Source organism: Megalopta genalis, chromosome 17 (assembly GCF_051020955.1).
Source record: "Megalopta genalis isolate 19385.01 chromosome 17, iyMegGena1_principal, whole genome shotgun sequence".
Classification (NCBI taxonomy): domain Eukaryota; kingdom Metazoa; phylum Arthropoda; class Insecta; order Hymenoptera; family Halictidae; genus Megalopta; species Megalopta genalis.
The window spans coordinates 6,436,654-6,461,819 of record NC_135029.1 but is presented as its reverse complement, the minus strand read 5'-3'; the positions used below and the strand labels follow the sequence as shown (position 1 = coordinate 6,461,819).

Below are 25,166 nucleotides of genomic sequence, written 5' to 3'. Positions count from 1 at the left end.
AAATTAAAATGCCTTGCCGCAGAGTTGTTAATCCTTAAAGCTCCGCTTTTACGGAAACCGATTGATCCAAGAACTGAACTGATCCACTCTTCGTACTAAATCCCAGAGCACCGAGTCCGGGTATACATTAACGTTCCTGTACTCTGTTAACGAAGGACAAAATTCGATTCCACTTGCAATCACTTGCAATCCACACTATTAGACTGCGGATCTTTATGCAAATTCTCATTTCCGTACGCCAGTTTACAAAAATTAGAATTAAAGTAAAATATCCTTCGCCAACGAATATATTGCTCGTTGTAAAAAGAAAAGAAAAAAGCTATTAGAGTTTTTGTTTAGTTAACGTTCAGTTATTTGTTGATTAGTTGATTAGTTAACGTTTTGATTAATAAATGCATTAATGAATCTGCAGTCTCGCTATTAAATACATTTGTTGTCTATACATCTGTTGAATATATTTTATTGTCTGCTTATATATATTTTATAAAATATATGTTTTTAAGCGTACTGTGCCAATTTTTTAGACATGCACGCGTAAATGATGATTCTGAAAAAATATACCAATCTTATAAAAAAGGAATATATTTAAAATAAATATATTTTCATAATTATATTTAAAAAACACAGTTACACAATAAATTTGTATAAAAATCTACTACGATTCAAATTTATAACAAAAATTCATTATAATTAAATTTTATGTAAAAATCTATTGTAATTAATTTCACTCCTATTTAAAATTATTTAATACAAATTTGTATTAGGAGAACCTATTACAATTTATAATTTCTATTAAAGATTCATTATTAGTGATGTATGTATATTAATGATGATGCACGTATTCAATGTGATAATTTATTACAGGTACAATTTGCTAAACATAATAGTTCATGAAATATTAAATACGTGTATTAGCAAATTTGATTAAAGTTTATGAAAATTCCATTTCTATAGGCACAGAAATGATAAATGTCTAAAATATATAATCTATATCTGATGAAGATATTTATGAATAATTGCATGTTTCACGCAGCACATTTTTTACAGTAGAATGTGCTACAACTAAACTTTGTTAAAATTGTTTTGCAGAGAGAGATGTATTAAAACTGAAGAAATACATTAGGTTTACTCCTTTATGGACGATTCTTTGTACATTGGCGAAATCGTGAAAAGGGTTTTGCCTATTGACATCAATAAACTAGTTTTATTATTACCTATTATTATTAATCCTTTGCACTCGGATGTCGCTGATACAGCGACATTATATATATATTCATGTCAAAGTGGTATTTCTTTTTAATTGTTATTTTTTGGCATATTGCAAGCTGATCTTATAAAACACATAAATAAAAACACAAAATCTTTCATGTATTAATTCGTATAAAATTTCATAGCAGTATAATGATTGTTATTTTAATTTAATAATTGTTATTAAATCTTTCGAGTGCAAAAGGTTAAAATCCGCAGTCCAACAATTAATAATTGAACAATCGATGAATCAATGGTTCCACGGCGAAAAAAATCGATGTTTCCATTACCTTTAAATATGGACTTTTTAGGAAACTACTCTAAAATGATATCTTTCTTTCTTTTTTACAGCACGAAGACTGAACGAATATATCCACCACTATGAACCACTGTCCTATCCTACTGAAGAGATCCATCGGGGTCACTTGAGGGCCAAGAGGTCGGTTACCCGCGACAATTCTGTGACTATGAAGTTTCGTTCGCACGGAAGGGACTTTCATATTCGACTGAAGCGAGACCTGACTACATTTAGCAATAACCTAATTATTGAGGGCCCCTCCGGGCAATCGGAGGACCTCGAAACATCACACATCTACCAGGGCCACTTAGTCGGTGAGTCGCGTTTTAATGAGTGTTCGACAAATTATGGCTAATTTCCAGCTAATTACGGGAAAAATCTTTTTCTCCAAATAAAATTATTTTGTAAAGTTATTAGCCGAGTTTTCGTATCTCACGCCGCGTGCCTGACAAATTCGCTTTAAAGCTTTTTGCTTCTTTGTTTTGCGAGGAAATATGAAAATTCATGATTCAGGTTTTACGCATTTTACTCGTGATTCATTGGCGAACTTTCTGCAAATATTCAATGCACAGTTGAGGATCTAAAAAATATTGATAATACTTCCGGGTGCATCGAGGATAATACTTTGCATTCTTCAATACCTTTAATGAGATCAAATTAATACGTGAACGTTCTTAGTTTCTTTTTACCTTTTTCAGTGGTTTAAATTACATCTATTCATTTTTGTCATAAATGCATAAAATCCGTAGTTTACTTATGGTTAGGCAGCAGATTTTATGCATTTATGGCCAGAGGGAGTACAGTAAATTTTTTCTGATTGACCCACAGCTTCTACAGAAAAATGGACAATTTGGGAGGAGGAAGTACGATTATTCGAGCTCTGCAAAGAATTTTTATTTTGTATAAAGATCCGCAGACTACTTGTGATTGATCCGAAGAATGGGTTATTAAATTATCAGTTGTTATTGTTGATCTTCCTCAATACTGCTGTTTGTGATCAAATTATTCACACTCTTCCGTTTACATTATCGTATTGTTTTAATCATTATTATAATCGATTCATTCAATATTTAACTATGAAGTAAGATAACATTCCATTTTAGGTTAATGAATGATTGTCGAAACAACTGTTCAGTTAAATTGATGCTCATTATTATTACCACTTCAAATATATTCACCGTTAGCTTCAGAATTTTTAGATAAAAATACAAAAGATATTATCAAGAAAAAAATCATGCAACGCAAAATTATTTAAACAAATATATTGTATTATAAAAATAACATTGAACTATTTTACACAGAAATGACTTTTTATACAGATATTATATCCAGTTCCCAATAAAATTACATTTTCTATCGTATGCACTGTGACTGACACGGAAAGTATTTCACTTGAACGATTCTTCCTCCTGCAAGGACGATCCCTTTGCTCTACACAGGAATCTACATAAACGAACGTTTACAAAGAGACATTCATAACTGGAACACACAAAACTAGCCTAACATAGTAATGCATGCGCCATACAGGAAGCACAAGCAAAGGTCTAACCCGCTCCATAAAGCTGGAAGGTAGAATCTATAAACATTCTTATTTATTCAAATACATTTCGCGTCGCAAATTTCGATCGCCGGCACGATGTATTCCATAAATTCACGGCATGCCTATAACACATCCAGCTGCAAGGATCACTCAAGCATGTTACGGCCGTGTAAGGTCAACGTGCAATATCGGAGGCACTGTCACGGAAAGAAAGTAACACGCGCTTCTGTCCGGCCCGGGAACACGGGGCAACATAGAAAATAGTTTAAACAGCAGCGTGGTTCTTCAGTCATAAATCATGATCTCCTTGCTTCTTAAGTGCGCGCTGTTACATTCTAAACTTTGACCTCGGCGAGGCAGTGTACCGTTTCACGGTATAGTCCGTGCGTTACATCTACTCCCACGTTCACCGCGATATCCAGGTGTGGCACGCAAAAGTGCGTGTCACGTTAGATACCGGGTGAGACCTTTATTTGCAGCGTAATAATTTAGCGTAGTTCGCGCGCGCAAAAGGGACGTTTTAAATTATGGATTCGGTCGCCGGGGTGCTGGGACGGTATATCTTTCACTTTTGTGTTCGCGAACCGCGCCGACCGTGTTCGCGTGTTTCGCGGGGGAGAGCGACGAGAAAAAACCGATCTCTTGTTTCGATTGTTTAATCGAGACTCGCTTTAAATGCCACGGTATTAAACCCGTCTCAGTTTATTGCAACGAGGTTTCCAGTTCCGAAAATTATTCTGCTCGAACTCGCGTTTACCGAACTTTGACGCGACTGACTTATAACGGAGATTTCTAATAATGACCTCTTAAGGGGGTATTTTAATGTAAATTTCGTTTTCGTTTAACTTTCTTTGGAATTTTGTTTGCGAAGAAGCTATGAGACCTTTTGCAGTTGCATTTATAAGGTTTGTTTATGCATGTTTCAATAATATTTAATAATTTTTTGCGTTGAAAAAGTTAAAATCATTGGCATTGATTAGCTTGAAACATAGTTGAAATTCGAAAGAATTGTCTCATGGTGCCCATGATTGCGCCCATTTTGTTTATCTGAAATGAAAAACCGTGTAAGATTCTTGATCAGTATGAGTTTAGTTACAGCTGGTGCTAGATCAAAAGAAAAAAGTTGATAAGTAAAAAAATGACTATATTTCGAAATCTGATTATCGATTTTTCCTATTGATTTTTCTATGTATATTATTTTATATATATTATTATATGTTAGATTGTTCTGATATTTTTACTGTTTTATGTTACACCTACTTAATTTTACTATAAATGCATTAAACTCGCAGTCTACTTATTACCACTAAAAAAATATGTACATAATAATGCTGTGGCTTCTGACTACGAATTCATTAGTTTATAAAAGTAACGATCCCGTTCTTATTCAGATTTTTAGCAATTTATAACATAACGTATATTTGCAGAATATATAAATTCTGTATTAATGCAATTATACGGATTTTATGCTATTACGGCAAATATTTGTAGGTGAATTACATACCTGCAAAAACTTTAAGCACTTAAGAATGTTGTCATACGACTTTTGATGTATTGACATTATTAAACGAAGAAATACAATTTTACCTAAATTCTGTTTCCTACAGTCGACAAAGAAAAATTTTTCATAGAGATGCAGAATCTAATGACAAGTGAAAAGCATGCGATCTACCATCTTGACAAGTTCTGTAGTATTAATAACCTCGCTCTAGATATTGTGCAGATCTTGCGAATTCGAAACTAACGCAATAAATATCTCGACCGGCGTATCCGGTGGAAGGTCGCAAATTAGCGAAGCCCTAAGGGGTTAGGCGAACCCGTGACCCAGCTACCCGTCTAGCTGAACCCTCCCCGGCTGTTGTTACGTGTTGAAGAACACTTGCGTCCTTCTTATAAACAGCTTTATTAGAATAATGTGCGATACACTTGTTCGCTGAGGCAGGCGAAGGTGCGGGAGACGGTGGAAGTTTGATGTTCGCGCACGAAGTGTCTTTAGAGGCTCGCATGAGACCCCCGATGTTCCCCGAAAGTTGGCGGGAACCGGATGGCGGGTAACGCTATGTATGATGATACATAGGTCTATGTCTTCACCTCATTTCTAACAGCAACCCTTATCTTCGGTGGTGACGAAAATTTGGAACTTGGGCTGGTCACCAGGCACCCTAAGTCTGTTGCTCCTTATCTGTGCCAGCAACCCCTAGGCGGCTGCTTAGCACCACGCGGCTGCGGCGAAACAGACATTTAAGTTTCAAGCTCGATATTCTCGCTGCAGGGTGAAAGAAATATTTTAAAAGACGGTGATAGCACGAAAATTGCTGTTACACAGCACTAGTATCGCAATCATGACAAATATCAAACAAGGAATCTTAGTAAACTGAGGAATCAATTTATCAGGAATTTATGAATTCATTTTGATGTATTGATTAAGGAGAAAAACGATTGAATATTTTGGATATGATGCTAAATTATTAAAAAGTCTAATTGGTGAAAATTAACTCGAATTTGTATCTTGTAAGAGTTTGACACATATTCCACCGATTGTGAACGAATAACCCAATTTTAACCAAAAATTTCATTTTACCTCAATCTTTCATTTTCAAAATAGAATTTTACAAAATCATTTACCTTTGAATTACATAGGTGTTTTTACCAATTCATCGCTATTAAATGAAAGGACAAATTAAGTTATGAAAACAAACGACTGTAGGCAAGAAAATCTTGTAACTCAAAATGAATGCATAAAAATCTGTAGCATTTGAAGATATTAGTATTGATGTAACACCTACAGAGGATCCACCTACCGTGTACACCGACTAACAGAGCTCTCAGAGACGATTTCTTAAACATTTATTTAACTCCTTGCGAATTGTTGACCCATTCTCGGATAATTGGGACACAGTGTGTAGAAGGGAACGTTTCATAGTTAGCGCTGTATGTATATACAATCGAGTGATGCAGTGGAGTATGCTAGAACGAACGTAATTGGTTCTGGAACCTCGTTCGTTATAGCAGCTGTCCGTCCTAGTATGAATGCCTCAGGCTATAGTATGCATTTAGGGGTGGCACCAAGCGTGTCCACAGTCTGGGGCAAAGTTACCATCCAATATAACAATTTAAGTACAGAGTTATCCAAAATAGGATATAGAAAATTTTCTTAAAATAAAAAACAAACTATTCTGAATTTTATGAGTTTTTTCTATTTAATTAGCAAGTATCATCTATGACAATTATGTGTGAAACATAATGTCTGTCAAACGACCACCACGACCACGTTTACAGACATCGATTCGAATTTCAAAATTTTCGATGACATTTTGCCATATTTGCTCGTTTCATTCACCAATTTAATTTCTAATGGCATTTTTTAGGTCATGAATTGTTGCTGGTTTGTTGGCATAAACTTTGCTTTTCAAATAACACTAAAGAAAAAAGTCCAATAGAATCAAATCGCACGAACGAGGTGACCAATTCACGTCACCATTTCTTTAAATTAATCGACCATCGAATTTCAATCGCAATAAAGTAATATTTTCATACGTTCTACGTGACGTATCTCCGCCTTGTTGAAAATAAACATTGTTTATGTCGATACCATTTAATTTCAGTCATAAATAATCAATAATCGTTTCATTATAACGTGCACCATTCATTGTAACTGTATCTTCATTCTCGTTTTCGACGATGAAGTGATTTTTCTTGAATGGCGTTTGGATTTTTATCTCCCCATATGCGGCAACTGTGCTTATTGACATATCCATCCAATGTGAGAATGAGCTTCATCACTGAAGATGATGTTGCGTGAAAACAATTCATCAATTGAACGATGTTCTAACAACCAATCAGCGAAATTTCTGCGTTGCAAATCACGTTCTTTCAATTCTCGTGTAAATTGAGTTTTGTAAGCATGCAAATGCAAATCGTTATACAAAATCCGTTACAAACGCCATAAGAAATGTTCAATTCTTGAGAACCACGTGGAATTAATGTTACGATAGTTCATTAGTAACACTTTCACGAACGGCAGCAGTGTTTGCATTCGAACGAGCTGTTTTTGGTCTACCAGACTTTGGTTTATCATGAATAGAGATCTAGTTTTATCAAATTTGTTAACCAAATTTCGAATTGTTTGTTCAAGTGAGATTCTATTTTCAATTATGCATAAAAATTAGACTGCTGAAAACTGTAAAATGTAATTACTAGAAAACTGTAAAATATAAGAAAAAGAAGAGTGTAACAGCAAAAATTAATTTTTCTATCATTCTATGTTTTCCACACAGAATTTTCTAATCAGTGTAATCAATTCCCCCTTCTTCAGATTTCCATGTTTGATTGATAAGCAACATTAGATGACAATCATTAAAAATTCCATAGAAATAGATGTCTACTTAAACCGACTGTAAATGCTTTATTGCACACTGTCAAAATAATTAAGCGACTAAAGTCAAAAGCATTTGCCATTTGCAATTTTGGCCACATGCCATTTGCTTTAATCTGTACAGTCGCCGTTCCCGTAATCGTTAACCCCAGACTGCGGATATTATGCATTTATGGTATATGCAAATTTGGAAAGTATAATTCAAACATTAGGCTTGACAAAAATTAATAAAGTTTCCCCATTAGTTCGACATTTAATTAACGTTCCACAACGAAATATATAAATTTTATTTTTACTTCAAATTCTTATTTAGCAGTATATGTAAATTTTTATAAATTTTAATTTTAATTTTTCATAAATATTTAGTTCATCAATGAAGTACATAAATATGTAGTTGAAAATCTCCTAGTTTCAATGTTCTTATGAATACAATTGTTAGTAATTGCTTGAGTTTATCTGTTTAATTTGAGAATCTTTTTTCTGCGAAGAATGCATCGAGAAGATCTAAAATTTTGCATAATTTATTGTACTTTTAAGTGAACGTTGCATAACTTCACCAGTAAACGTACCACTGTTTTAGTTATTTTACAATTCTATAAACATTAGTGATCCTTTCATAGAAAATGTTTGAATAAATTACGACACTGGAACAAGTTTTATAATATAAATTTTACGAAGTCGAAATTAATTCGATCTTTTTACTTTTTTCCCTAAGTCGTAGGAAAGTCGATTTTATTTTTCAAGAAATATCAGCCCGTAGCAACGACTATGCGAACTGTTTATGAATGTATGCACTGTTATATTTTTCATTGCATATTCGTCAATCATTACTGAATACAAATCGCTTTTTTTTTAGGCGAACCTGGCAGTCATGTGTTCGGGAGCATCAGCGACGGTGTGTTCCACGGAAAAATAATTTCGCCTCGCAGTGGCGCGTGGTACGTGGAAAAGGCGCACTATTACTTTCCACCATACGAGATAAATGACACGCTGCATTCTGTGATCTATCATGAAAATGACGTCCATGATCCGTACACCCATCTTCGAAAAGGTTTGTTGAGTATTCAAACATTATATTTCGAACGGAAACAGCGTCACCATAAATATTCCTCGCTAGAAGACTCATGCACGCGAAGTCTCGTTGCTGAGTCTTTCTCGAAATTCATTCTTGTTATCTTGTTTATTCACGTAACAAAAATGCGTTACTTCTCGTTGTAATGATAAAATGCATTTTTTTAAATAAATCTAGAGGTAGTCACAAATAGTATAATATCAGACAAAACAATAAATGCATAAGAACACGAGGAGTTATCCTCGTGTAACCATGCAAAATGTGAATCAAACTTATAGAATTGTCAAAAATATATTGTCTGCACAACACAAATGGCAAATTTATTAAAAATTTGTACGATCTTGGATGCACATACTGTAGCACATATTTTGGAGTTAGGGAAAACAACGTTTTCTGGAAAAACGACAGAATCAAAATTTTATTATTAAATAAAATATTGTTTCATAGCATCTAAACGTTGAGGTATTACAATGACCCAGAATTCATCGACCGTATTGAAGCATTGTCCGCTACTCGAAAGTTAAATATTTGCAGTCTCATAACCAAAACGTGAGTGTTTATACAAACTCGCGCTTCATCAAATTCGTTTATAAATGCTACAATGATGTAACAATTTCTCCGGTTACAGCTCCGGTTACAGATTTGATAATACAACAATTGCTTTTTTGCTTTTTAATACAGACTTTTACTTTATCGTGTTTCACTCATTTATCTACGCTTCAAAATAATAAAATTGAATTCATCAGATCTAATATATAAAATTGAATTCATATGACTGAGTTCGTAATATTAAATTACTAAAATTGAATTTGTAAATCCGAATTTCTAAAATTGAATTCATAAAATTAAATTTATAAAACTGAGTGCATAAAATCTAATTCATAAAACTGAATTTATAAAATTGAATTTATATAAATGAATTCATAAGATCCAGTATTAATAAAAAAGGTACATTAGAATCTGTCTCAAAGAAGAATGTGCAAAGGAAATTTTCAATATTTATATATGATGTTCGTATGAAGGGAAAAAAGACTAACATAGAAAATACAAAAGAAAATCCGTTTTTCTCGAACAAATCAGACTAAAAACATTGTCTAAATATGAAACACTTCTGTTTCTCATGATTTGTATACAATAGTGTATCTGCATTTTGAATATTTTACACATATAAAAGTATAAGTAGTACGACAATTTCTTCAAATATTCGCATATTTGCTGATTCAATCGTATTGGTTAATGGGTGTAAGTCAATCGAATTGCAACACATTAGCCAATCAGTGTATGAGGTTTGGAAATTACAACTGTACGTTGGCAATACGTCGCGAAATTGGATAAACAAGTCCCTAGGGTAGTACATACATAGTCGACTAAGCAAACGGAATTAACAGTTTCTGAATAGATAGTTTGCAGTTTACGTCATTACTTATCACTGATTCGCCTGCAATAAATAAACTAATACAATTTAGTCAACGGTGAAAACGTTTTCAAGCGACACACAAATTATGTTGTAAACCAGATTTGGGCATATTTTATTCGAACAACGAGTCAAATATTCATAGAACTTAGTCGAAATATTATTCGAATAAAATTTTATTCGAAGAATTTATTTGAAATATTATTCGAACAAAATTTTATTCGTAGAATTTATTCCAAATATTATTCGAATAAAACTTTATTCGAAGACTTTATACAAATACAATTTTATATGGAAAATTTAATCAAAATACCGTTCGAATACAATTTTATTCTTCTAAGAGCCAATTCTTTTGTAAATCAAAGAGCTTTAAAGGTTTCATACTCTGTGCCAATTTCTAATATATTTTAGAAACAACTCCAACATTTTATCAGTCTAAATTGAGTGTCTGCGCAACAGTTCTAGAAGTGTATCAGCGCCAGTCACAGAGACTTCAATCAAACAGTCATTAAACTGAAAACCTAGAGGTAGTTCGATATCGTACATTAAAAGTACGTAAAACAAATTTTCTTCTTTCCAGCGATAGCTGGAGACGAAGTTATTGAACAGTATTTTTCAAAGACTTCTTTTTACGTCATACCTTTCGTTCCCTTCGCCCGAGCTCGTTTTTAACGAATCGAATCTTGAGATTACTGTTGAATTCGCCTAAATACAGGGTGTCCCAGTTTCATCTCTTATAGAAAGTATTTCGAAACATTCGCTGAATTGAAGAAGAAAACGCTTTCAGCATCTTAACCGGAATGTTGCTACGTGGAAACGTTGAAACACGGGCTTAGGTCATTTGCACTTGTTTAAATGGAAGCGTGTATTTTTAAACGACCAGATCGATGCAGCCCGCCGCTTCTTATAGAAATGTATTAACCTATTTATGTCGAGGTATCATCGGTTTAAGACATGTTTATAAATCTTAATACCGGGCTGAGAGATGTACGGTTTGATATTAACAACATAAATACATTTTCGTGGTTTGGTTGTTTATCTTCTATATTCTGACTTTCATATCCAAATATTCCAGTGTTTAAGTGAACTACTAATGTATAAGCTTGATCTATCGAAAACCGGACACGTAAATATCTTTCATAAGATAAAATCTTTTGCGACATGAAATCTCGCGATTCGCACTTTTTAAGTTGCCAAATATGCAAACATTCCTAACTTATGATGTCAATCATGAAAAATATATAGAAAACGATTCCTGTTGTCTGACAGGGAAAAGCTGGCTAAACAAGATGCTTAAAAATGCTAATCATTCATTTGATAATACGAATCTGTACACTCTTGTCTTATATCCATTATTCTCCTATATTAGAATTCTTTAATTTCTAGCATTTGTGAAAAATTTGATATATGTGTACATAAATGTAAATGTAATTCCTATAAGCATACAAATAATTTGAAAAGTCGACATATTTTCTACTATACTTCCCGATTTTAGTCAGAGCAGAAAACGTTTACCATAATTTTGTATATAATTTCAAGAAAAGTTATTAAAGTCTATGTAAAAGGTCATAAAAGAAGAAGTATAAAAGAAAATGTATGATGGATCAATGATCCGGATGTTTGTTCGGCGAAGTAGCGACAGACGAGCGAACACTGCGATTTCACACTCGCAAAACTTCTCCTAATGATGGCATCTTTCGGCAACGCGCAGTCTTTCGAAGCTGCGAGCCAGCTAGTAGAGTCAGCGAAAGAAAGATGTCAAGTTTGTCGGCGGAGGTGGTCTCGTTTGGGTAACTGTTGAACCATTATGCTCTGCGGAGTTTCTATAGATTGGTCGGATAGTTTGCGTCAACACAGTCCTTGCAGCGCAGCGACGCGGCGTCGCGCGACTCTGCATTTACACACTCGGATGGCCATTCCTTTGCCGTTTCTCCCCGTTTCGAACCGCCGAATGACAGGTTAGATTACATTGCGAGGCATCCTTAAAGGCGCAACCGACCGTATATGGTTTTTCACCGAATTACTTTAACGACGCACGCCGGCATGCACAAGTAACTGCCAGTTTTAGAAAATGCTACATGAAGCCACTTCTTACCGTTTCGGTGGACGTTTGGATCTGCCATTATCAGATTTTCGGAATTGTCAGGCTGCTAACACGCGTGCAAAATAAATACTTTATTCTTAAATAGGACAAATAAATCTTCTTTCGATGATTTTATTAAGTAAACTGCGAATATTTCTGAGAAATAAAAATTGTCTCACAGAAATATTGATTTCGTTCTTTTATCATCTTAATGAGCCGAAGATAATGCAATACCATTTCCAAATTCTATATACGTTTTTACTGGTTTCTATCTATTCATTTTTGTCATAATTAAATATAATTAGCATCTATTAATAAGTCACGATATAACAGCGTTCTTAAATTCTTGTAACGCATTCATAGTTTTGTGAATTATATCCGCCCTTTTTTGTTAGTAATTAACAAATAATTTCTATTCCCAAACTCTCGTAATGTCATCATAGTTTTGTGAATTACATGAACGAATGATATGAATTAACATATGCTAATTTTTTTCATGAATACATCAAAATTACGAATTTCAAAGGGGATGCACAAATAGTCACGGTATCGCATCCTTTCCTGATCGTCTTAAATCGTTCCAACAAAGTATGTCCTATCAACGCAACGAAACGATAAACAAAACAGATTAAATAACGAACAAAAACGAAGTTAATTCGATAGTAAAGAAAAGCGCATTCGTAACGCCCAATTAGGTACATTTCGGTACAAATACAAAAGTTCGAAGGTACGATGAAAATGTCCCCATAGATCGCTGATTAATTTATCGAATGGCAAAGGAAATTGTGTGTTGCGAAATGCAATTTGTTGAACTTCGCTAGGCAGCAAATTCTAACGGTAAAGCTTGACGCGTTACGTTAGCCAGAGCCGTGTCGTAAGTTACAGTGAAAAATCTGTCTGGCCTGAAAGTCGCAGATAGTTAAATTTCCCCCGTGCGGCAAAAATCTATAGAACTGTTTCTACACGGCGAAGGTTGCGCGCGTTTGAATGTGTAAAAGCTGAACTCAAACAGGTAGAATGTCTAGGTCGAGCTTCGGGACTTTCACGATTTAAAAGAGTGCTTAACGATGCGAATAGAGTCCCACGTAGACGCGGAACATTGCGCCTTCCAGTCCATTTACCTCGAGGAAAGATATAACACCGAGGACATTGCGTGTACGCGTCGCTCCGCCTTTCCAGTGACTCGTCTTTGAAGTCTATCGTGGAGAACTGATAAGTTCCTCTTCCACGAACCGCCTTTCGCCGTCCCCCCAATAATAATAACTAATTGATGTTACCAGCCTATCGATCGCGGACGAGTTGCTTTCGATTGTTGCATGGCTCTGTGAACTTAGAGGCCAGAATTTATATTGGTTTGTCGGCAGAGGGTATATCGATTATCGGTTTATCCGAAATACTTTAATTTCCTGAGCGCAACTATTTTTTAGACTCGGGAAATAGAACGTGCGTTTATCCGGAGAATTTGTTGAAATTGCATTTTATTGTAAATATTGGCCATAATATGAACTCGTGTTTGCACATTTTTGGTTGTTCGAAGAAATATTCTCCGATGTTAAGCTCCTTATACTTTATAGCATTGCAATTTGTACGATTTAATCCCGCTGAAGCTTCGCGTAATAGTCTAAATTACGTCGAAATATTAAGGACGATATTTGTTAACAGTTGCTCGTATTAATTAGATGAAAGCGGCTCTTACGATTGGGAATAACGAAGAATCCTGGAATAAGTATTATATCAAAATTGTGATATTATGATCAATTAAAAATTTATATTTCTCGAATAGAGGTACTGTCTGGTTCATTCAAAATTCAACATAATATTTCATATTATATATTGGACACATGTAATAGAAGAGTTAACAATATTGAAAAACATTAATGAAAATATGTGATTTATTAAAATGACTAATTAAATGTATCCTAAGGAGTTAGATTTTTTGCAAAAATTTATTTACTCCCGTTCGCGTTACGAAATGAATTTGTCTCGAACGTATTTCAAAGACTGTAGTAATACGTACTAATTTCAGACAACGAAGAAAGTACTTGTAAATTACGAGTGAAGAGTTTTTTGTCTCGAACTAGCGGGTGTTCCCTAGCGGGAAGTTAATCAACTTCTTACGAATTAAACGAACGGACTCGGTAAAAAGCATAAGGAATCCACCGCAGCAAAGTTAACGTGAAATATTACAGAACGTTTTTCAGTCATAAAATTTAAGATTCGAGCGAAACTAGCGAAACTTTACTCGATTGTCTCGGTGATCATAACTGGACTGTGAATCTCCATGCAAATTTGCATTTTCGCGCAACTTTAAACACGCGAGTTCAGACAATAAGAATTATATTGGGTTTCGATCTAATTAAGTTCGTTTATATTCAACATATTTTCTTATTTGTTATCGAAGTTCAGAATTTTATTCAATTGATCGCGTAATTATTTATTAATCAGAAATACGCGAATTCATAAAGGATCGCAAATAAATTCTTGATATTAGAACATGCTTGTACCCCTAATATATTTATGTTGCGATCTAACACATAAATTAATTTTCACCGCAGAGTGTTTTAATTAAACCGTAATATGTTGAAAATGATGTTAATGTTGTACATTAGAATGTGTTATTACTGCATAATGTATTAGCAATGTAGTAATTAGTCAGCCACGTAGTTCACGCGACTGTAAAGCATAAAATAAGCATTTACTTAATTCCTCCGCTAGCTGCTGCATTTAATCCTTGATGAACTTTCGAAGTGAACTTCTAATGGACCTCAGAACGACTTTACGTTTTGTTTTATAACAGTCAATATTAAAAAATACTCTCTGACAACTTGAAAATTCCACTTTTTCGGCCAAAAACTGAGTTAAGTGAGATTTTACAGCGTCATTATCGTTAAAAGTTTTAGCACGAAGGGAGTTGTCCAGGGATCGAAATAAGTGGTAATCCGATGGCGCGAGGTCAGGGCTATACGGTGGGTGTAACATCAATTCCCAACCAATATCCATGAATTTTTGCCGAGTGGACAAAGACGTGTGCGGCCTAGCATTGTCCTGCTGGAAAATGACACCTTTACGATTGACCAATTCTGGTCGCCTTTCCTTGACCGCTGCATTCAATTTGTCCAATTGCTAACATTCACGGATAATAAAAAATAACATGATAATAATAATACTAATAATTTTATAATACAACATTTACGGATATCATAAAAATGGGAGTGAGAGACATTTATAACTGAAATCGGCAATTACTTAGTTGCCAACCCAATACATTCGAAGAATAAATCATTACGTCGAAGCTACAAAGCTCGACGCCGTCACGTACAAAATTTCTGGTCGCCGTAAGAATGAAACTCTCACTTTTTCCGCACGTTCCACTCGCAAGCTCTGCACCAGCGTCTTCGTACGAGGGTTCGAGTCAAGTTCGTCCACCGCCGAAAACTGGAACGAGAGACCAGAATGTCTGCGCAACGCAAATAGTCAATTGCCGGTTGGAACGAGTTCCGCCGCGCCGTGCAGGGAGATTACATTTTCGGGATAAAGGTGCGGGCCCCGGGGAGCCGTTTGATAGCGCGAATTCCATGCGCTGTTCGCGATATCATTACGAAAGAAAGTAGTCCATTCGAGTGTGCATGTATAGCGCTCGCAGGAGCGTGGGCAGGCAGGGAATAACAGGACCGAAGGAGTTCACTGAATCCGAATTAGGTATGGATGGCGGCGCTTCCATAGGTACGCATGCGGATTTCGCCCGGGTCCTACGATCCAACGGTCCTGTTTACAGCATTTGTGCAAATAACCGCCGCTTAAATAAACACTGGCCGGATCGCGTATAATATTTATCGCGGACTGTCGTCCATATTGCGCTACGTGGACGAACTGCCGGCCATCTTGCCTGTTTGCGTACTGGATATACGTGCGTGCCGTTATGAGCCTGCAACATTAACGCTCCTCGGGACCGAGGCACAATCCCGACGAATTCCTACACACCAGAAGTCGACGACGGACCTAGCACATTCGGTGTTAGTTGTGTCCTCGATGCATCTTCCGATTCTGTGTTATGGGCGCAAGCGCCCCAATTAAAAGCAGTAAAAAATCCCGTTCCGTAAATGTCTTCAAAATTAAAACATAAGACTGTACAAATAACATTTGGATCGCGACATCTTCACTTTTTTTCACTTTTATTTACCAGTTAGCTGTCGTACTGTCTTTCACAAGTGCGCAAGTTACTTTAATTATAATGTGTATCTTTGATTTTCTTTATAATTTGTTTAGATACAACGCTTTTATAAAATATATAATTTAATCAAGAGAATATTGAAGAAGAATATTAATATCCTTCTTAACTAATCGGTCGACTGGCTAAATATTTTGAATTGTTTCCCTTATAATTGGAACAAGCGAATCAACACATAATTAATTTCAATTAACAAAGTCATTTTTTTCAATTATTGTACCATTCTTAACGGTGACGATGTCAAATGATTTCTCGACGACACTGACATATCTATCCACAACGATTAAAGTGGTTCACAACATGAAAATGGAGAGGATGTTCAATTGAATTTAAATGAATTGAAAAATATATTTTTAGAAACAATTAAAACACTGCATTTTGTTTTCATTATTCTATCCCAATAAAAACCCAAATATATGTATGTACTAGTAACATAAAATGAAAAAGTAAGGCTTAAATATATAATTTTAGTCGTTATATGTTTTTTTCGCTTTTTGTATGGAAATCGACCACTGCGGGTCGATGGTAATGTTTCTTTAATCAGTTTCCCCCCGTTTATCTATCGTCCCTGTACATGCCAGAAATGTTCGGGTATCTGGGGTGACGCTGCTGGAGCTTCTGATCTTCGTTTAATGTCCTTGGGCACGTACAGTGACTCTCGAAAGTATTTGAACACATTTACAAAAGGAGTAACTTTTTTCAAATTGGAACAAATGCCGTAATTTTGGGGGGATGTTAGAAGGAATAATTTATTGAGCAATGTCTGAAGGAATATTTCTAAAAATTACAATTGGTTGTTCTTTTAACTTTATTTAGTTGATCCTGGAACAAATATTTAAGCAACTGAAAAATAAGCGTTTTGTAAGCCTTGGTAACTTGCATATACTGTGAAAATTTCATCGAAATCAATTGACGTTGTTACGAGCTGTAAATAATTGTAGATTGTGAAAATCGCAGTTCTGTCAACATTTTGATCACACGCTGTAAGAAATCTAAAAATTTTTACAGCCATAGATAAAAAGTATTAAAAACATATGTTTTTTGTTTTGAAAAATTGCAGTGTTTAGAAAAAAATGTTTATACATTCTTTAATGAACTATAGCCTTTAACGTCTCTTAAAAATTCAAGAGATTTGGTTGAACTCTTAAAAATGTATTCTGTATGAAATGGTGTTCAAGGATTTTTGTGTGTCACTGTATGTATGCAGGAGCTGTCCTGGTAAGATAGGACACCCGCTTGCCGCTTATCGGCAGATTATCATATTTTCGCGTTAGACATTGATGTCCTCTATTCGGATATTTCTCAGACGCGAGATAAACTGTTGATTGAAAACCCTGTAGCGTCGGATTACGGATATCGTGCAACAGAATCCGCAGTTTGGCTGTGAGTAGACTGCGGAACTTCGTGGAAAAATAGAAATGTTCCGCACCATTGTAACATACAGGAGCCAACAATTTTTTTTACTCCAACAATTTTTGTAAGTTGACAGTGGTATATCGATATTCTCGAACACTTTCAATCTTTCATCTGTTTTAAATGGCGCCGTGCCATAAATGCATAAAATCCATAGTGTACTTACAAGTGGACTGCGGATTTTCATGCATTTGTGGCATGAAGATCATTTATGCATTTATAAATATACAATTTATAAAAAAATTACATAAAATTGTGAACGCGTAAGAAAAATTTAATAACACGGTTACACTATTTTCAGTTTATTATAATGATTAAGAGGAATGTATTTAATTTATGTATTAAAATTTGAAACAAGAAATCATTAAAAGAACTTGAGAACATCTGCGTGTCATTTCCAATTCACTTAAATGATTAAAGAAAGAAATTTCTATCTGACTCCTAACTTTTATTTTGCATAAAGATACGCAGTATAGTAATAACAGTGATAAACGATAACAAGTTTACCTTACGTTGTGCGAATGGAACAAATCTATTAATTGAATTGTTCATATAATTTGTTCAGCATCTTGTTAACTCTATTGCATCAGTTTTTAAAAGTAACAGTAAGACATTATTTAGTCTGATTTAGAACGAGTATTATAAGAATATTTGCCGCAAGTAACACGTATATTGAATAAATAACTCGCAGATGTATTTTTACGGTCTGAATAATCGTAAATGAACAAATTAGTGATCCGTCATTTTGACGGGTTCCGTAAACCTAGTGTTAAATCGTGTAAGCTATCACAGATTTCAACGAAATGATCCCCTCGTATAAAGCGTGCAGCACTATTGTTACCGATATAACATTGACCGATGGCAAATGTTGAGTGCGTTTATAGTTCTCTACCGCTAGCGAAACTTTTGCCTTTCGCCAGCCTTTATAACGGTAATCCGTATTAACCCTGCTGCGTAGATATCACGAATAAATCCCTCGAATATCTTCACGCCGATGCGGCCGGTTATTAAAGCTCCTGGCTCACAGTTAACCCGCCAATAAAACCAGCAGCCACCGCAGCAATTATCTGGGATATCGGGGACCATCGTTGTTCGCTTGTTCTTACTTGTGATTCATCTCGATTCCAAAAAGTGCCAAGGTAATTTAAGCGACGGTGATCGTAATCGGTTATCGATACGCGCTGCTGTTCCAAAATTTTCAGCACATGCTGCTATTTGATCTTTTAACACTGTTATGCAAAAAATTCGGATCTGGATATTAAAAATATCCAGATTATATTATATATTATCGTACCATCTCTAAAATATGTAAAATTTTTATTTTATCTTTTTATTGATGACAGGCTAATCCCTTTGTTACAAAATGTTAGATTTACGAAAAAGAAATACAGCGAACAAGAAATGAAAAAGTAATAATAATGATAACAAATGACAGTAACAAGATAACGATATTGACAAATTAAATTATTACTTTCATGTCCAACGACTAGACTCTGTCTTTATTTCACAAATTCGTTCATCCGAAGAGAATCTTGCACCAACTAGAAAATCCCTTACGGCGAACGTAGAATAATAATTAATTTCTGCGAATATGCACGTTTACCTGCATTTTAAAAAATTGCACGTACCATAAATAAAGATTTGTTTACTTCTACAAACTTATTGGCGATAAAATGAAATAGGAATTATAATCATTGATTAAATTATTAAATTAAAAAATCTCGTTGTCAAAGCTTCCAACTTGCCGTATGCGTGTGTGCTTTGTTAGGAATAGTTATACAACTGATATCTTGATTAAAGAATAATACTATAATATTAGAAAGAATAACCTTCTGCATTACTCTTTGCAAAGTATATAAGCGAATCGTTTGGAATTCTTGCATTGTTCCGACCGTTGATCGCGTCTGTTTTCTTGTAAGAATCCAACAAATGATATCTCAAAAGTTTGTCTTTGGCGACGATACAAGTTCAAGAAAGCTGTAATTACTTTCAAAGTTTCTCGGGAAGGAAATCCTACATATATATAAGAAAACGCATTATTGTTCGTTACTGTAGCTTGTAACGACTGTTCGTTTAGTTTAGATATTGTGGTTTAACACGGTCTTTCACGAAGAATCGTTATTATACCATGCTGGCGTGAAGACATTGAACAAGCATCGATCGGTGTTAGGCACACATGTATTGTTTAAGGCATTCAACCTGAAATATTTGAGTGTGATGGATAGTATTTATACTTCTTTTACAGTTATCTCTTTGTTTCACGTTTCGTGTAAAAGTGTGATATTTATTTTTCGTTTCGGTCTATAAAGTAAATAATGTAGAGCAATACTGAATTATACAACAATAGAGCAATAGAAATTACTGAAGAAAATTGCAAGACAGTATGATTCACTTAGATAATTATAATCTGAGAATAATGTTGCTTCTACCTGCGCACGAACCATAGCACGATTCCATTCGAAGAAACCAAGAAAAAAAGCTTTCCATTCATTTCCATAATTACAGTATCAGAATGCAAAATACGCACATAAAAAAAACAACAACATTGCTTGAATTTTCAACAATACTCTCGAACAATGCAAGCAGTTACGACGTAGTTCTACATTCATTTGCGTAACAAGAGAAAGTCGTATCACTTTCCTAGTCGTAATTAGAAAATAATTGCATATAAAAGAGCTGAACACTTTTTCTGCACTAGAAACTGATCTTTTGTTTTTTTAACAATCTTTACGGGTACAATGAATCTTTAACGTTTATGGATGTATATAAAAACGCGAGATTTATTTCAAAGAAGTCAAAAAGAATGTCACGAAAGAAATTTCTTCCTCGAGTCACTTTTGAAAAAGTGTCAATGCATCGGCATGATTTCAGGTGACATTTTTAAGTGAAAGAAAATCGCTAAAATAGTCAAAGAATGGGTATTGTAAAATGTTCCACACGTGGTGCCACATCCACCGCAAAGTCCCGATTTAAACCCCATTGAACATTTATGAGATGAAGTAGAAAGATGATTAAGAAATACGGTTATTACTTTGAAAGAAGTGTTAAAACGAAATATTATTGAAATATGGCAATCAATAGATGCAAATGTTACTTCTAAGTTGGCCCACTCAATGGAAAATAGACTTAGGGCTGTTGTAAAAGCAAAACGTGGATCAATATTATCATAATTATTATAAGTAGTTAAGGATTAACTTTCTAGTGTCAGTTTCATTAATCAAATTACCTTAATTTTGTGGGAACATTTGTGGTCGGTTCTCGGCAGTTAATGCGTTAATTGTTTTAGCATCCGTAGAGGTTGGGACACTAACATCCGCCAGGCAGGGCTATTGTTCGCGGAGAAATTATCGGATACGGAAGAGACTGCTCGAAGGAACGGCGTAGAGGGGGGGAAACATTAAATGACCATCCTGAAATCTCGCCTCGTAAAAAGTGATACAGTGGCCGCACGTCGCGTCGGCCGCGTTCGCCGGCGTCACCGTGAAAAAGGAAGTGCGATTTCACACCCGTATGTACGTGGTCGACCATGTCCTCAAAATAATAGCATCGTCGTTACGGGCGATACGACACCCAAGGGGAAGCGGTTAAGTTTGTCATTACGTGACGCATTATGTCCGAGCATCCGCTGTACAGACGCGGCTCCCTGCATTTCGAAATTACACGAATAATTAAACTGCACGTCGGTATTTCCGTTGCGAGTCGGTGCACCTTCGTGCATACCGCGCTCGAAGTCCCGTCGCAAGCGTTTCAATGTTTTCCGATTGCACTCGGCGTTGATCGAATCTATTGTGTTGACACGCAGGCAATTCTTGTTCTCGCTTTTTGAAATTGCATCGATCCGAGATGTGTCTCGATTAGCATGCGTCCCATTAAATAATCAAAATTCATATTTATTTTAATATAGGCTTATCCAAATTAAATGTCACATCTTTCAACAGATGGCACTGCTAAACGATTCGATTGTTATTTGTTATACTTCACACATGTTATTAAGCATAAACAAATAATCACGCCACAGTATGCAGCAACGTGTACAAATTGTTGACAATTATTATAAACATTCAACGCCTGATTTCTCGGGAAGAAACATCAACGTGCTCCCAAGATCATGCGATGTATAATAACTCCGTTAGAGATGTTTTCCTATGGGTTTTTTTTTAAATGTAAAGTTTATGTCAATAACCGCAAATGATTAATAAGCTAAAAAAAACAATATTATAGGTGCCATTAATGAAACTGTGAACCCCAATTATGTAATAATGTAATAGAAAATTAGGTGAAACGAGTCGGACTCGTGAAAAAAGAGCCGGGGCGGTCATTTAAACAACATTGTGTTCCGCGATTAATGTTATGAAATGGGCTTTATATTAAAATAAAGAAACCTGAGATATCTCAAGTAGTTTGTGTTTTATATCAATTTAAAAATGTGACGCTCAATTTCGATAACCGTATACAGTAAATTCTCTCTAATTGACGCTCAGATTGTACACAAAAATGAACAATTTGGGAAGAGGAGATACGATTATTCGAGCGTTGCAGCTCGTTTGTATAGTTGTTGACAATCGGTAACTATAAAAACGTGCACAATCAGCGCGTCAATTAGGGAGAATTTACTGTACTTTGAGGATGGATATCCACGTATTTACGACGTTAACACTTTATTTACCAGCAGCTTATCAACACCTGAACGACAACGGGTACAAAACACGTTTTTTATTCGTACGATGTAATTAAAACAAATGCATAGTTTTTAAGGGGATGCAATAGCACTTTAACTTGTTTTTAATCATTAGACAATAATAGTATTGTTAGAAATCGATATTCTATTGATAGAAAAGGAAAAGATTTAATTGAAAAACTTTCAATTGTAAAAATATTAACTTCTTAGTATGATTAGTAGGATTTACTGAGCTATTACAGAACGAAGCTCCTTCGTTTTCTTTTAAATAATAATTTCAAAATAACTTGTTACATCATATCAATTTAAATAATTCGTTAGATTATGAATGAAATTATTGTCACTTTTGAACAATTGTTTTCCTGAAGTTTTTAACTGTCGATCTTCGATGTTAAGATAATTGTTACGAACGAATAACTTAATTGCTTACGTAACAGAAGATTTGATCATTCTTTTTTCTAGGATTTAACTACTAAACGAGAGAGAGAGAGAGGTTTCCCATTTTTCTTTTACTGAAATTATAAACTTCTTCATTCAAGCATACATTATAATAGAAGTCACGCGAAGTTTGAATAAATTTTATCTACATTGAATATACATTAATCGCGTTTAAGACTCGTAGTTCTAACGTTAAGATTTTAATGTATAAGCTAGTTTTGCGAGTAAACTATTCGTAACATTCGGAAACGTCCTCGACTGAAAATAATTAAATATATTTATAACTGGTGTAAAGTTTTAAATGGTTATACCGACGAAATTATTTTCATTCCAGGTTTTCACTAAATCAGTGTCTAAATTGCTTTACGTACAGTGCGGGGCAAAAATATTTGATCACACAGGATGCGGATTTTAGAGATAAGATAGTGAAAGTCGTTGCTGTCCACTGTTTTGGAACTGTTACCACTTTTTAACTTTAATTGTATGAAAGTTAAGACTTCAACTGCATTGTTTCCGAGTTCGCTTTTGATCATACAGGTGATAAATATTTTCGAACGGCGGTGTGTGCAATCCAGAACGCTTGCAATGCTCTTTGACTGCATCAGAAAAATTCATTTGCTCGAGTTTTCTCTACAGAAAGAAGTTTATTGACTTCTTTTGCAGCGTTTTATTCTACATTGATTTCCTTGAACGCGGTGATCAAAGAACAATTCTTAACAGAACACGTTTTCTACCAATAATTTTTAATTAGTTACAAACTAAAGAATTCATGGGAAAATCATTAAAATATTGACGTGCTTCATGTAGAAAGTGAATAATTAATTATTTTGAAATGTAGTTTGCATTTCCTTTGTTAAAACTGTTTTACATTTAAAACAGTTTTAGGAACATGAAGTATGACAAATAATAGACAAAACATTATTATTCATGTAGGAAGAAAAAATAAGAATGAAATTTCTTTGTATTCCAAATGCATTACAAGGCAAAGTTGACAATTCTGATAGCTAGACCGCGGATATTTTTGCAAAATAGAAATTTTGTGCCCAAATTTTACAAAACAGGAGTCAAATAAATGTGTATTTTTTCTTCTAATGGTATTAAAAAGTTGAAAATAATGTATGAACATTCTTAAATTCGTTGTGTATTGTACTTACCGATTTTTGCTATAAGTGCATAAAATCCACAGTTTAATTATAACATAATGCGTTTACAACCAAGCAATAAGTGGAACCTTGATGGTTGACGCTTCGATGATCGCGGTTACGCTTGATAAACCACGATCCGTGGGTGCCAGCAGCAACAATAACGTTACAGCAAGGATAAACAGTAAACACATCCCCTAGCATTATCTTTATTTATGCTACGCGTAAATAGATTATTATCATTATTTAAAAAGTTTCAAAAAATTCTGGTGGAAATGTAACGATCTAAAAATCGATAAACTTTGAGAGTAAAATTTGAAAAAGATCAAACGCGTGTTTCCGTTCAGCCAGCAGAGAAATGTAACAATTGGACCGCAGATTTCGTGCGTTTTTGGCAAAATTGGATAGTTGCAATTCGAGATAGTAAATTATAAAAAATAAATAATATTGAATTCGTACAACTGATTACAGAAAGAAAGGACTTGTATTTAGTTCCTGTTTCTTGCAACTGATGCAGATAATCATAATTTTGCAGAAAAGTTCGCAATCGAATAATAATAGATTGGAAACCGAACTTTATCAACGCAGGCTTTCGAGCGCCGTTCGCGTCCGTCCGGTCTATATTGGACGATTTAGGGTGATATTCTAGCCGGCACAATAAAAGCGTAACGATCGTCTGGCATTTTATTGTCTCACATAATTTTATAGCGATAACGTTTCGTGTTGGCCGTAGGCGAGCACGGTGGTTGCGGGGTCACCGACGACGTGGTGGAGTGGATGGAGAGAATTCAAAATTCTGGCGAGCCGGACGTTCCACCTCCTCCTCCTCCGAGGCCGGCCGCAAACGTGAAGGGGCCGAAACCATCCGGAGATTCGTGGAACGCCAATCAGGAATCACCTGGTCATAAATACTCCCGGGAAGCTAACGAACCTAGTCATCGAAGGGCGCGAAGAGCAGCCAGGCCGAAGGAGGACTACAATAACACTTGCTCCCTTTTTATTCAGACTGATCCTCTTATATGGCGGCACATATCCGAACAGGTAAGCCAAATAAAGCCTGGCCGGATGCATTTGACAGAGAAACGCGAGCGAGCGAGCGAGCGAGCGCGCGCGCGCTCGGCTCCATCTCAAAGCGGAGAACACGCCGGTGCCTTTCAGAAACGATAACAACTGACCCATTTCTTTTCCGCTATAAAATTTCACTCGAAAACGTAATAATTCCTTGCGCAATCCACCG

General features: G+C 35.1%; 1 protein-coding gene across 3 annotated transcripts in view; it reads left to right on the top strand.

The window, feature by feature from the left end:
• kuz (zinc-dependent metalloprotease kuz) overlaps nt 1-25,166 on the top strand; it is a 234,805-nt gene that overhangs the window by 191,677 nt on the left and 17,962 nt on the right. For all 3 annotated transcript variants that reach the window (XM_033478502.2, XM_033478501.2, XM_033478503.2), the window contains exons 2-4: nt 1,600-1,860; nt 8,318-8,512; nt 24,663-24,970. In XM_033478502.2, coding sequence (XP_033334393.1) covers nt 1,600-1,860; nt 8,318-8,512; nt 24,663-24,970 — 764 coding nt within the window. The remainder of the gene's footprint in view (nt 1-1,599; nt 1,861-8,317; nt 8,513-24,662; nt 24,971-25,166) is intronic.